We start from the raw sequence: 15,868 nt of genomic DNA, 5'->3' as shown, positions 1-15,868 counted from the left end.
TTTTGGCCGTTCCCATGACAACACCGTCTCTACCTTTGCTGGATCCACAGCTATACCTTCTTTAGAAATCACATGGCCCAAGAATTTTACCTCTTCGAGCCAAAATTCACACTTAGAAGGGTTGGCGTACAACTTTGTCTCTCTCAACACTTGTAAAACCTGACGCAAGTGCCCTTCATGATCTTCAGCGTTCTTTGAGTAGATCAGAATGTCGTCGATAAACACCACGACGAATCGATCCAAGAACGGATGGAATGTCCTGTTCATGTAATCCATGAAGATAGCAGGTGCGTTTGTCACCCCAAATGGCATCACTAGATACTCATAGTGTCCATAACGAGTCCGGAATGCCGTCTTCTGGATATCCTCAGTCTTTACTCTAATTTGATGGTAACCCGACTTCAGGTCTATCTTTGAGAATATCGCAGCTCCTCGTAGTTGATCCATCAAATCATCAATTCTGGGTAGCGGATACCTATTCTTGACGGTTACTTTGTTCAGTTGTCGATAGTCGACACAAAGTCTAGATTTCCCATCCTTCTTCTTCACCAATAAGACGGGTGCTCCCCAAGGTGAAACGCTTGGTCGGATGAATCCTTTCGACAGAAGATCCTCAAGTTGAGACTTCAATTCCACCAATTCCGCAGGTGCCATCCGATATGGTGCAATCGAAATCGGTCCTGTTCCCGGTACGATGTCAATAGCAAACTCAATGTCGCGTACAGGCGGCAAACCAGGTACATCGACAGGAAAAACATCCGCGAAGTCCCTCACACTGGAATATTACTCACTTCCGAGTTTCCTTTACTCTCCAAGCTCAACAAAACTGAATACTCTTGAGATCCTTCATTCAGAGAGACATTAATATGATTGGCGGATAGATACTCGGAAAGGTCCGAGTCAGGAAATACCACTCTCTTTCGGCTACAGTCCAGAAGACAATGGTAGTGAGACAACCAGTCCATCCCTAGGATAACATCTAGGTTCTTGAGAGTTAGGCACACTAGGTTAGCATGGTAAACTTTATCCCTATAGGTTACTGGGCAATACATGCATGCAGTATTGGCAAGCAGAGTTTTGGCAGGTGTGGTAACTATAAGATCGAAACTCAAAGCAGTAACGGGAAGTTTTAATCTAGTAGCACATTCCCTAGAGATAAAAGAGTGCGTTGCTCCGGAATCAAAAAAGTACAGTTAGGAGATTACCGTCAATCTCGCAATCTCCCCTGATCAGACCATCAACATCTTCAGCTTCTTCACCATCCATGGTGTAGACTCTTGCCTTGGCAGCAGGACGCTTCCCACGAGCAGTGTTTACAGCTGGTTCTGTCTTAGGTGCTCTGCATTGAGCAGCAGTATGCCCCAACTTGTTACAGTTAAAGCATTTGGGCCTCATGTCAGTACAAGTATTGGCATAGTGCCCAGGCTGCCCACATCTGTAACAGGTCATCTCCCTGTTCACAGTCTGACCTCCAGAACCTCCAGCAGTACCCACCATGGGCCTATAAGATCCTGAAGCAATTCCTCTACCTGCAGGACGTTGATACGGCTTCCTACTCTGAAATCTCCCTCTGCCTTGAAAATTTTGAGAGCCCGACCTCATCGGCCCTCCTGTCCCAACACGGTTCAGTCTCCTGTTCTTCATTATCTCCACCTCAGTGGCTTTCTCAACCAAAGTCTGAAAACGAGTGATCCCCAACGGTTTCACCGAGTCTTCAATATCGGGCCTCAGCCCATTCACAAAGCGCTTGCACATGTAGGGTTCATCGACCCCATTGCGGAAGAATCGAAAGTGCTTGGCCAACGATTCCAGCTTGGCAGCATATTCCGGGATGGACATGCTACCCTGACGAAGTGTCAGGAATTGCGACTCACGCTCGTCCCGCGCACTATCTGGTAAATACTTTTCCAGAAAAGCAGCACGAAACGAAGTCCAGTTCACTTCCAGGTTGTTTGCTTCCATCATTCCTCTGGCGCCTCTCCACCAGTACTCAGCATCACCCAACAGTAGAAAGGTTGCCATTCCCACCTTGGCCCCCTCAGCAGTCTGCAATACACCGAAGATCTTTTCAATCTCCTGGATCCAGAGATCCGCTTTGTCCGGGTCCGTACCCCCCGAGAACTTAGGTGGATCCTGTCTCCTAAAATCATTCAGGCCTCTGTTCTGATCCATTGTCACTTCCCTCTGGCGTTGGTGCTGATCACGTGCCTCCTCAGCAGCACGCCTCATAGCATTATCGTTTGCCTGTGCAGTCACAGCTTGGGCCATAGTGGCCATCATCTCAGCTAGTTGGTTAGCGTTCACCATGTTCTGCTAAATTAACAAACAGTTAGTGCTCATCATAAGATAGCATCCAAAATAACTATACAATATGATTAAGCAATAACTTCAAACAATTCTAAGCGAAAAATCGCTTGGCAGACAATCAATTTTTACTCTTTGCAGAGTCACACAACCTAGCACAGAAGACCTATTCCCCAAAGACTCCCGAAAGACTCGACTAAGCTCTGATACCACAAATGTAACACCCCGATTTCGGTGGCGTCACTTTAGTAACCAAAAGAAAATACTTTAAGCGGAAAAACGTGAATTATTTTTTTCGGCAATGTAACTAAAGACAAAAAGCAATAAAACTCCCCAACAAAAGATAAAAGGAACTACTATACAACTATATATACATGCCTCGTGTCGGGTGACAGAAAAGAGTAACGCCCGAAGGCAATATGTACAGTCCAAGATGAAGATACTGTGTCCGCAACACTAACCTACAAAAACTGAGAGCAAGTTGGCCCAGCGGCCTAAGAAAAGACCCCCTAAATCCAACCAGCTCTCTGTGATCTCCATAGGAAACCACACAAAAGCTACCGGTAGGAAAACTACCCTGTCCCCAAAACGGAAACATGACGGTCAGAGCATCGACACAACTCCTACACTATCCCTACCCGAGGAGCCCACACTAGCACTCGATCCTACATGCTAGCGCGGTCGTCATCCGAATCTGCATCCAGGACGACTAGGTCGACGTACTCAACACTGCCCTCTCTGTCCACCCTAATGCGCTCCCGCACTGGACTCTCGGGCTCGGGGCCCGGAACGAGATCCGCAACGACAGCAGCAGCAGTAGACGGACTAGACTCCGTCGAAGCCCCACCTACTGGCAACTCCTCAGAAGGGTCCTCATCATCTGAAGGAGATGGTGGCGGTGGAGGTACTCCCAAGCCGGGTCCACAGTGTACTCCTGGAGGCAGGTTGAAGCTCACTATGTGCCTCCTCATCACTCCCTCCGTCAAGCGTCCGAATCGATCGACACGGTCCTCCATGATCCGACCGGTGTAGGTCGCACGGTGGCCCTCGGGATCGACCACCCATGCACCTGGGTCGTCTTGGTCAAGCATCTCGTACCTGGTCCCCCCTGACGGGCTGACCATGGTAAACCAATCCCCCATACTCATCTGACAAATGGCGTAGTCCGCCCAAACACACACAGCAGACGCGAGGGTCAACTCCAAAGAATTATATAATTAATAAAACCAGATATAATTATAGGATAATAAATACTAGCCTCTCAGGCTTATAAGTTTTGGGATAGCTTCCTAGGGTTGCATGTATCACAATAAATATAAAGAGCCATAAAAACAAGTAGCATGCCTCAAAAATAGGATAAACAGTTACCAATCACACTCAGCAACTAAGTTAGCATGTATGTTGCATGAAATGCAATGCTGGGTAACAAAATGCATTCCGGAAGAAGGATGGACATCAACGAGACGGCCCTAACACCAGCCACGGTGGGTACCTTCCTGCTCGCGTGTCTCTTACACCACACAAAAGTAGTCAGATCAGCAGTGAACCCGTAGGTCTGCCATTCCGTCTGCTACTGAGGACCACCGTAGTGTCCTAAATATGGAAATCCGGGTCTTATGACCATTTTGGAATCCACCGAGGTCCGGTATCACGCCGTGTATTAACCTCAAAATGAGTGCATGAATGCAAGTGATTAGCCAAACAACGTCTCCGACCTCACCCGACACGTCGCCACGTGTTCTAGATTAACTTAAAGTCTCTAAAAGAATACCCTAAGGTAAATGTCGATTCTGCGACAAAATACAATTAATCATAAACAAAAGAGTGCAACCACTCACGACAACTCTTCGAGTCATCAATGCTCTCACGAAGTCTCACGCTTCTGTGGAGTCTCACACATTCACAAAGTCTCACGCTTCAGTGAAGTTTTATGCTTTCACAAGGTCTCACGCCTCAGTGAATTTACACACTTGCACGAAGTCTCACGCTTCAATGAAGTATCATGCTGTTCACGAGGTCTCACGCCTCAGTGAAGATCCATGCTTTCCACAAGGTCTCACGCCTCAGTGGAGTATCACGCATTCACAAGGTCTCACACCTCCGTGAAGCTTCTCGGCTCATCCCTTGGATGGCTAAACAAACTGCTCCCAGAGCGAATGAGTATCAACATACCCAAAACTCGAAATCTTCCCAACACTTGGATCCGACGACACTTCTCATTTTCCAAAACTAAACTTCAATCCAAAGCTTGCATCCGAGATTGTTATCTTTATTTAAAGGTTTAGAGGTTGTTTAATATCTTATGAATTTCTTTATAAAAATAGCTCTTTTTAGTCTTATCGTATTCCCTATGAGTTCAAAGTTCCCATAAACCCAAGTAATTCCCTGAGAAGGTCTCGATCCATTGGAGCATGACAAGGTCCGAACTCCGTTCGTCCTTTTAAAACTCTCTCAAAATCTCATAAAAATTCGGCATGACCTGCCAGTAATCCTCACTTTTCAGAATCTCAGGTACAAGTGGAATAGCATCATTGAAACAGCTCAACCAAAAGACATAAACAGCATATTCCAACACATCCTAAGTTAACCATGTAGCACATAGCATGTGAATCATTTAGCACACAATATCATGGCATCAAGTACTCAACAAGTTCGGCCGAAGCCTCAGAAATCATTTCAGACATTTAGCAATTAGGTGCATAACACATAAATCAAGTCGAATTTCATCGACACCTAAAGCATTATCTAGTAATTCAGAGAGTAGCCCTCACCGGTGGGTCTTCCAGCTTCCTCCTCCAAATGTTCTTCAAGCTCTTCTCCTTGGTTTCTTGGAATCTCCTCAAACGAACCTTAAGCAAAAATCACAGAAATCAACACCAAGAGTCAGAAACTCAGCAATCAAAGAGTCCTAGGGTTACACAGTACACTACTACCTCCGTGGTACGACAATCTAACGCGTTAAGACAAGTTTTCGAAAAATCGGATTCTCCTCCCCCCTTGATATAGCTCTCGGCCACTTTCCTTAATTGGGAGGGTCGATTTTTCTTCGATCAAACTTGGTTCCTAGGTTAACATAAGCCGTAACTAAGACGGTTCTAGGCTCGGAAAAATTTTCGGATCGAAAACTGATATAGGGGTAGTTTGGTCATTATTTTTAGCTCAGAATTTCAAAATTGGATTTTTGAAAAACAAATTGGATGGGGACGTCCACAACGACGTTTATGACGACAAATCCTACTAGCACTAAGCCAAGTCGATAGATTAGAGCGTAAAGGTTGCGACTTTGGCGAAAAATGGGTATTTAGGGTAGAAATTGATCCCGGCGGCATTTCGTCGACATTTGACAAAATCTAATCCGCAGAACACGCTCAGGAGCATGCAGGGAAGAAGTTTAGACGCTGAAATCAACTGATTTGAACAGTTTTTCAAAAACCTCAAAATTTTGAACTCAGAAAGTCGCAGGAGAAATGGACAGAAACGACGATTCGAAGGAGAGTATAGATTACCTACCTCGAGGTCTTCGATTAGTGACGAACGGTGAAGCAAACGGGCAAGAATCGACGAAGATCCGGATCTCTCTCTCTCTCTAGAAACTCGCGGCTTTGGGGGGTGGGGAAAATGGGTTTTGTGAAAAAAAATCTAATTTTTCAACTATTTATAGGTTTTGGAAAAAACGGAAAAATGATTTTTTTGCGATTCCGATTTTTCCTGCGCGTTCCTCTGCGCATTCTAAGATAGGTTCTGGCGACAGAATTCCAGAACTCAAAATAGAATTCTTGGAATTAAACCAAAAGATCCAAAATCGGCATAAGTCGGTGTAAGTCGGTTTATCCCGAAAAACTACTTTTTGCAGTGATCGTCGGATGAGAAAACTTCCTTCTGAAGAAAGATTAGGAATGATGAGAGATGTAGGAGAACGCGGGTGGAATCTTCGTTTGAGTTTCCGGATAGAAAAAGTCTTCATCGTCTGTCGATCTTAGGTTTTCCGAACTATCAGGGATTCCGTTTCGGCAAACTTCCGAGAATTGGAATTTGACGTTCGTACATTCCAGGATTTCGCATCGAAATGGTTGTTTAAGGACGGAAAAGAGAAGTTCTAACATTTCTCTGAGGATTTTTGGAATTAGTTTCCATCGTGTCCTAAAGCGTAAATTAACTATTCACTAATACCTTCGACCTAGGATTAAGCGTATGTTAGTCGTGCTATAACTCTTTCGGTTTTTCGATACATTCTTGGACTTTTCCTGAACCTCTTTCCTTCCCAAATTTATCTTAATCAAATAACTTATTTATTTTATTCACTTATCCAAAACGTTAAAACTTGGGCCTTACAGTGTTCTCAACAATGAACAAATTACTAGATTGAAGCAATCTAGATGATTATTTGCTTAAGGACGGCCACAAAATGACCGAACAAATTCATGCATATTTATGATGAGATATGAGATTGTTTATGTCATAATTAATGTTTGGCTTAAATGCATTTTGTGCCCCTGATGTTTCAGGGGCGTGCAAGTGATACCCCTCTTCTAATTTTGTCGACGTTTGTACCCTCCATGAAATAAAAGAGTGTAGTGTTTACCCTTCCGTCAGTTCAACGTTAGTAAACTAACGGAAGGGCTGACGTGGCTTTTTTTTTCTTTTTTCTGGCATGCCACGTGGATAATAGTAAAACAAATGGAAAAAAGGGGTGGGGGGGATTTGAACTCGGGACCTAGAAGTAGCAAAACACTCATTTAACCAGTTGAGCTACATGCATAATTAATATATGTTATACAAAAATTAAATTTATATCATCTCCTTCATCATCATCAATTTCATATCCTCTTCTCCTTCCTCCTCCTTCTCCATCACAACACACACAGACTCCACAATTTCAAAATCAGATTGATCATCAAATACCTAAAAACACCCAATTGCTAGAAAAATGTAGTTTCATCAGTCATCAGTGTACTGTTAAGTTTTCTAATGCTTGCAACACTTATTGATGATGAACGAGAAGCAAAAACTGATGGGAATGGCATTGAGAAAAATTCAAAATCAGATCCAATTAGGCAATTACCCATGAAAGCAAAAGCAAAATTCAAAACAAAAAAATTAAAAAGAAAAGGGTCATATTGTAAGTGGGTCATATCCATAAATCAGCAGCATAAAGGGGCTAAAACAGGAGCAGTTGTACCGAAATCTGAGAGTGAGCAGTGGTGGTGCTGGGACCAGAAAAGGAGATGACGGTGGTGGCAGAAACAGCGAGGACGTGCGACGACGGAGTGGCGGCACTGGAACCAGAGAGCAAGTGACGACGACGTGGCGTGGGGTGAAAAACCCGATCCGATCCGTTTCTGGAACCGTTCAGGTCATGGTACTGCCACCATGGAAGAAGAGGAGGAAGAATATCATGGTTGGTGAGAGAGAGGAATTGACTCTAAATTTTCAGCGTGTTTCACTGTGGAAATTTTCCCCAAAAATTGAAGATGAGTGTGTGCGTGAGTTGGGTGCTTGAGAATTTTGTTTGACTTAGTGGAGGGTGATCTGGTGTGGGAGGGTGCCCTGGAGTGACATTCCAGGTGAGGAATGTAAAGAGAAGAAGAAGATTGGATGGAGGAAATTGGGGAAGAAGAAGAAGAAGAAGAAGAAGAAGAAGAAGAAGAAGAAGAAGAAGAAGAAGAAGAAGAAGAAGAAGAAGAAGAAGAAGAAAGGTGAGTGGATGGAACCCTAATTTGGGTTGATTTCAAATTTTGCGTTAGTTTTAGGATTTTTTAAAATCAATACTGCTCACTCACACACACAATTCTCATGTTTTAACCCCTTTATGTTGCATTGGAGAGTCTGTGTGTGTTGTGATGGAGAAAGAGGAGGAATGAGAAGAGGATATGAAATTGATGATGATGAAGGAGATGATATAAATTTAATTTTCGTACAACATATATTAATTATGCATGTAGCTCAACTGGTTAAATGAGTGTTTTGCTACTTCTAGGTCCCGAGTTCAAATCCCCCCACCCCTTTTTTCCATTTATTTTACTATTATCCACGTGGCATGCTAGAAAAAAGAAAAAAAAAGCCACGTCAGCCCCTCCGTTAGTTTACTAACGTTGAACTGACGGAAGGGTAAACACTACACTCTTTTGTTTCATGGAGGGTACAAACGTCGACAAAATTAGAAGAGGGGTATCATTTTCACGCCCTTGAAACATCAGGGGCACAAAATGCATTTAAGCCTTAATGTTTATGACAATGATTTATTGGGACTCCAGAAGAGCTTCCAAAAGCTGTAGATTTGCTAAATAGAGAATTGGAGATAAAAGAGTTGGGAATGAAATTTTTGTCTAGCCTTACCAATTGAGTATCCAAATGATGAGGTATTTATGTTCCAAGATACTCATGCAAGACAGGTATGAAGATGATGTATTTTTACTTGGTCATTAATTATCAATCAGATCATTAATGTATATTGCTAGTCATACATAAAATAGTCTTTCGTTATCTTAAAGGCACAATTGATATGGGTTTATTTTTCACCTATATGTCCATGCTTGACCTAGTTGGCTATGCAGATGCTGGATATTTGTCTGACCCACATAATGAGAGATCTCAAATAGGTTACTTGTTTACAAGTGGAGGAACAATCATTTCATGAAGATCTATCAAACAAACTGTAACAGTCACCCCAGCTAATCATGCAGGAATATTAGCATTACATGAGGCAAGACAAGAATACGTTTGGCTAAAATCCGTGATTCAATGCGTACTTGATGTTTGTGATATGTCCTCTAGAAAGATGCCGCCAACAACTATATATGAAGATAATATTGCATGCATTACTCAAACAAAAGAAGGATACATCAAGGGAGATAGAACAAAGCACATATCACCGAAATTCTTCTTCACTCATGATCTACAAAAGAATGGTGACATAGACATCCAACAAATTCGTTCAAGTGATAATTTGACAGACTTATTTACGAAGACTCTTTCAACTACAACATTTGGAAAGCTTGTCCGGAATATGGGAGTTCGTCGGCTCAAAGATCTCAATTAAAATGCATTGCACTCTTTTTTCCTTAAACGTGTTTTTTCCCATTGAGTTTTTCATGGTAGGGTTTTTAATGAGGCAATGTACAAAGACGAACTATAGAATGATGTACTCTTTTTCCTTCACTAGGTTTTTATCCCACACTGGGTTTTTCCTAGTAAGGTTTTAATGAAGCACATTCTTAAGGGATGGTCATCCAAGGGGGAGTGTTATGAATATATGGATGCTCATCTGAGTTAAGAGTCCATGGGCCAGACCCACATGTATACTTGTTCAACACTCCAAACCTAATAATATAAATACAAGGGAGTCTGCACCTAGCAGAGCATCCTCATCACACTATTTCTCTATCTCTTGTTCCTCTATTCTCCTCTTTTATTTATTTGCTTACTCTTTATTCATAACAAAGATAAGTATAAATTTAGAAAAAGAAGTACAAATTTATTTTAAAAAGAAAAAGTCACACGAGACTTCATTAGAAAATAAGGTTTTTTTTTGGTACAACATTAGAAAATAAGATAAGCCTTTAGATTTTATTTTGGATTTTAGATAAGCCTTTAGATTAATAAGATAGGCTAATTTTAAGATATAACAAACACTATTTTTTTTATAAAAAATAGCACTAAAAATAATACTACAAAAATCATAGACCATGTTTGCTGGTCTTTATCTTTGTCCCTTTATTTGGTATTGGTAATCCTATATAGTATAATTTTAGTTTTTACTTGTGTCTATTTTAGATTCTGTTACTCTTAACTCTATCTCTTTTAGTTATTTTTTATTTTTTATTTGATCTTACTTGTGAGAGTGTGTTCCCAAGACTATTTGTATCAATATATATATATATATATATATATATATATATATATATATATATGAAATTCGTATTCACCTAGGACAGATGTGATACACAATGTTGCAACAATGTGTAGCACAACAAAACACAATCAGAGTATTAAAAATAAACAAACAGTTAAACAGACAAACACAAGGAGTTGTTAACCCAGTTCGGTGAACATCACCTACGTCTGGAGGATACCAATCCAGGAGTCAATTCACTATCAAATAATAGCTCTCAGGTCACATGAAAGTCCCTCCTATACCTAAGTACTCCCCCTTAGTATAGAGCCTCTTTTATGTCCACCACTATTACACAAGTGAATCTAGCTTAGCCCTTCTCCTCTAAGCTATGAGAAAACTTTCTCTAACCCCTAATGACCACTGCCACAGCGATCACGTCATGTTTATCAACAAACAAGTTTGATGAGATTACAACTCAACTAAACAAATCAACTTAGTACTTTGATGAACGAAAGCACTAAGTTGGTACAAAACTCACAAGAGGACTCACAAATAAAAACCCTAAAACCCTAAGATCAGTATCTATCTCTCTGAATCCGTGTGCAGCTAGGGTTTATAAGTTCCTTTATATAGACGTTCACTTGAGGCTTGGATCTTCAATGGGCTAAACGTCATAGAGTCCACTAACACACTTCTGGAAAGAATCTTCATGGAATCAAATCTTACCAGAATAAAATAACAGAACCAAGTAAAACAGAATTCAAACTTTGAGATAGACTTGGTTCACACGCTATCAATCTTGTTACTTCAGCTAAGACTAAAACAAACACGCCTTCAGAAGATAAAACGCACAGCATAGAATAAGTCTTCTGAATCCTCATACGATCAGCAACCTCACAACAAACTTGACTTTAACGACTGAACCAACAACATATGTAATTCACCCATGTTGCTCCAGATGTTGGAACATGTGGTTGCACATCATGGTTTGAGCAAAATGCAGCCAATCAAAAGAACTACAATATATATATATATATATATATATTTCTTCTTTAAAAAAAATAATAAAACATTTAAGAAATAAAAAAACACAAAAAGAATATCATACTTCTTATAATAACATATTAATATATTATTTTGAAGTTAAGTTCATATACGAAACCCTAATTTCTCACTGTAACAAAAAAAAATTAATTTGTTATAATTTTCTTTATAATATGCCTAATCCATTTTATTAACTAATACAACACATATTTTCTTTTAAATTTGTAGATACTGGGATCATGGATAAGCAGAATAGGGGATGGATAAAACTTAAGGACAGAACTTTGCCAGAGTACTTGAAAGGAATTGATGATTTTTTAAATTTTGCTTTCTCTGGATCGAAACCGAAAAGGTTCATCAGGTGCCCATGCTCTAAATGCAATAATTTTAATTATAAATCAAGAGATGATGTGATGCATGATTTACTAAAATGGGGATTTGAACCAAGTTATGAGCGTTGGGAGTATCATGGCGAAAGCTTAAGTGATGCATCATCTGATAATGACGCTGGCAACGATTGCGATGTTGATCTTGAAACAAGTGATAATGCTCAAACTTACTCCATGATTTATGACATGCATCAATCACTTAACATGGATAGAGGTAATGTGTTTGATAATCCTGGGCCTAGCAGTATGAATGAGGAGCCTAATAAGGATGCTAAAAGGTTTTATGGATTGTTGAAAGATGCTGAGCAAAAACTTTATCCTGGTTGTCAAAAATTTTCCAAATTATCTTTTATTATGCGCCTTTTTCAAATGAAGTGTGTTTATGGGTGGAGCAATAATTCATTTGATTCACTAATAAAACTACTCGTTGAAGCTTTACCTGAAGGAAATGTTCTTCCCAACTCTATGTATGAGATCCATAAGACTATTAGAGATCTTGGACTTGATTATGTCAAGATAGATGCTTGTGTCAATGATTGCATTCTGTTTAGAGGAGAAGAATATGAAAATCTGGATAAATGTCCAAAATGTGGGGAAAGTAGGTGGCAAGAAAAGAAGAAGAAGAATGTTGTCCCCAATAAGGTAGTTCGATACTTCCCTATAAAACCAAGACTACAAAGATTATTTATGTCAAAACAAATTGCAGATGATATGAAATGGCTTAAGAATAAAAGAGTTGATGATGAAGTTATGAGGCACCCGGCTGACTCATTAGCATGGAAACGTTTTGATGATAACCATGAACTTTTTGCTTCAGATCCTCGTAATGTAAGACTTGGCTTAGCATCTGATGGTTTCAACCCGTTTGGTATTATGAGCACCAACTATAGTGTGTGGCCAGTTGTTTTAATTCCTTATAACTTGCCTCCTTGGTTGTGCATGAAACAGCCAAATTTCATTTTAACATTGCTTATTCCTAGCCCAAAAGGTCTTGGGATAGATATTGATGTTTATCTTCAGCCGCTAATTGATGACTTAAAAGATTTGTGGGATGAAGGTATTGAAACATATGATGCATCATCGAGATAAAATTTCCAATTGCATGCAATCTTATTGTGGACAATCAATGACTTTCCGGCTTATGCCATGCTATCTGGATGGAGTACCAAAGGAGCACTAGCTTGTCCTTGTTGTCATTCAGAAACCAGCTCTTGTCGTTTGAAATATGGTCATAAGCAATGTTACATGGGCCATCGTAGATTCTTACCTGCTCAACACCCTTGGCGTATGAAAAAAAGCCCTTTTGATAACACACGGGAGGTGAGAATTGCACCTACACCACTAACTGGAGATGAAGTGGCTGCACAACTTGAAAGTCTTCAACTTTTGCCATTTGGGAAAACTATAAGAAAAAGAAAAAGAAAAAGATCAAGTGCAAAGGTAAATCATAATTGGAAGAAAATGAGTATCTTTTTTGAATTACCTTACTGGAGAACAAATGCATTAAGGCATAATATAGATGTGATGCATGTAGAGAAAAATATTTGTGAAAGCGTTATTGGAACGTTACTGGATCTTGAAGGAAAAACAAAAGATACAATAAAGTCTCGATTAGATTTGCAACGTATGGGACTCAAGAAGCAGCTTCATCGTATAATGGTTGGAGATAAATATTTGATTCCACCAGCACGTTACACGATGTCAAAGGAAGAAAAGATTAATTTTTGTCGTATCTTGAAGGATGTGAGGTTTCCTGATGCCTATGCCTCAAATATAGGTCGTTGCGTAAATATAAATGAACTCAAGATTTCAGGACTTAAAAGTCATGATTATCATGTTATACTTGAGAGACTTCTTCCCCTTGCCATAAGAGGATTGCTTCCCAAGGATGCTTGTGATCCTTTGATGGAGTTGTCTTTATTCTTTGGTGATTTATGCTCTAAAGAGTTAGAATTAAATGAGCTGGATCGTTTACAAAATCAAATCGTAGTGACACTTTGTAAGTTGGAGCGCATCTTCCCACCGTCATTTTTTGATGTTATGGTTCATCTATCAATTCACTTGGCAAATGAAGCAAAAAATGGAGGTCCTGTTCAATATATATGGATGTATCCCATTGAAAGGTTAGTTTAAATATTTTTGATATATAAATCCATATATTTTAATTCTCAAGTTTTTATATGTAATATTTTTTGTTTATGGTTAGATTTTTGCGCGTTCTAAAGAATTATGTGCGCAACAAAGCTCGACCAGAAGGTTCCATAGCAGAAGGCTATGTGTCTGAAGAGTGTATGGCATTTTGTGCTTGATATTTGACCGACATGGATTCTAGATTAAATTGGCCAGACAGATATATGGATTATGCAAGTAATAAGATGGATGTTTAACTAATACCTAAAGTTGTCGATAGAATTTTATATACTGTGATAATCATTTATGTTTAGTTTTATATGGTATGATGGTTTTAACAAAACTTAAATGTAGGTTTTGCGATTACAACGATTGGGTGATGAGAGGATTAGTAAACAACTAGAAATATTATCAAAAGGGTCGGACTTTCGAGTGTTCAACCACAAAGGATACATTCTAAATGGCTTCAAGTTTCGTACAAAAGATGTCGAGAGACACCTAAAAACCCAAAACAGTGGTGTGATAGTAAAAGAGGATGAGTTAAGCGGATATGTTGATTTTTATGGTGTGGTTAGAAAGATCACTGAAATAAGATATTTGGATAACAACTTTGCTATACTATTTGAATGTGATTGGTTTGAGGCTCCTTCTGAAGGTCGAAATCAGGGCATGGGATATAGGAGAGATGAATATGGATTTATTAGTATAGATATGACAAAGTTATATTACAAAGTGATCCATATATCTTGCCTCTCAAGCTGGTTTGGTTTATTATTTAAAATACAGTGACAAGGAAAATTGGTATACGGTTGTTAAAGTCAAGCCAAGACATGTCTTTGACATGCCAGATGTTGAAGCTAACGATGACTTGGAAGCATATCAACTAAATGAGTTGAGTGATACACATGGACAACTGGAAACACCGTTAGTAAACCAAGATGAAGTTGTTTTAAATGAGGCTGATGATGCACCATTAGTAAACCAAGACAGTGAGGTTTTAAATAAGGATGATGGTGTAGGACTATGCTTGGATGAAAGTATTATTGAGAAGGAAGAAGAACTAAAAGAATTGGATGATGCAAGTGACTATGAAACTGATAGTGATGAAGAAGAATCTCACGCAAGCGAATATGATTTGTCTGAGAAAGAAGATTCTGACACGGAATAAAAGATACATTTCGGCCATGCGTTTTTTTTATTATTTTTTGGTAAAATTTACAAGAAATATGTACAATACATTTTGTTTATATTTTGTTGGATTTTAACATAAGTATTTATCTTATAATTTCACATTAAATAGCGTGTGAGTAGATAAATAAATTTTTAATTTTCACATATCAAGTTTTGATGTGAATAAAGTAAAATGTAAAATTTGCAGATCATAAGAAAAATCATATTTGATTTCATAATTTTAAAATTTATGAATATAAGATTCTTTTTTATACAATTTGATAAATGATTTTAATCTAAATCAACTATTGTTTTGTATGCTATCTTTACGTAATTTTTTTATATTATTTTGAAATGACCATATAATTTGTTTTGTACATGAAAAAACATCAGTTTAAATATTTAATTATATTTGATGAAAAAATCTCTCAATTATTTGAATAAGAACTATTATTCTATTTTCACTAAATTTATATAGTAATTTTATTTATTTTGAAATTCTATCAATCGGTTACATATTTTTGAATTTGAAATAATTAAATTTATAAAAACAATTGATTTTAGTATCTATGAAATTAGTTTCAAAAAAATAGTATCTATGAAATTTCTAGAAGCAAATCTTTGCTAATTTGTTTGGCGCTCCTTTTTAGCGCTCAACTTTTTACTTTGCCATATCTGAGAAACTGCCTACAAGCACTAAACACGTTTCACACGGTAGCAACTCATCATCTCCCTTATCATGGACGAGATTTCTTTCTGGTTTAGGGTTTAGACGTTTTGACGTTTCACACGGTAGCAACTCCTCATCTCTCTTATCACGTTCAGTTTTGAAATCACCCACATCATGAAGGAGTTTCTGTTATTTCTCATACCAGGTCTTTGTTCCTAAAATTACCACGCTGCTACCTGACTGAAAGGGTTTGCTTTTGAAGCTTTGTTGCAAGCTAACACTCTTTGTCTCCACAATAATAGAGGTATGCAATTTTAATTTTATGCT

At 38.9% G+C, this 15,868-nt stretch overlaps 2 protein-coding genes across 2 annotated transcripts; both read left to right on the top strand.

Annotated features, from left to right (window-relative positions):
• The first annotated feature begins 11,421 nt into the window (after window positions 1-11,421).
• Window positions 11,422-12,660, top strand: LOC130743752 (uncharacterized). The gene has a single exon (XM_057595980.1). It carries the CDS (start codon window positions 11,422-11,424, stop codon window positions 12,658-12,660), a length of 1,239 nt encoding a protein of 412 aa, XP_057451963.1.
• A 156-nt stretch (window positions 12,661-12,816) lies between these two features.
• Window positions 12,817-14,869, top strand: LOC130743751 (uncharacterized). The gene is made up of 4 exons (XM_057595979.1): window positions 12,817-13,694; window positions 13,778-13,865; window positions 14,056-14,336; window positions 14,488-14,869. Exons 1-4 carry the CDS (start codon window positions 12,817-12,819, stop codon window positions 14,867-14,869), a joined length of 1,629 nt encoding a protein of 542 aa, XP_057451962.1.
• The last annotated feature ends 999 nt before the right edge of the window (window positions 14,870-15,868 follow it).

Source organism: Lotus japonicus, chromosome 3 (genome assembly GCF_012489685.1).
Source record: "Lotus japonicus ecotype B-129 chromosome 3, LjGifu_v1.2".
Classification (NCBI taxonomy): domain Eukaryota; kingdom Viridiplantae; phylum Streptophyta; class Magnoliopsida; order Fabales; family Fabaceae; genus Lotus; species Lotus japonicus.
The sequence above is the reverse complement of the archived record's forward strand: the minus strand, read 5'-3'. Positions and strand labels throughout refer to the sequence as shown.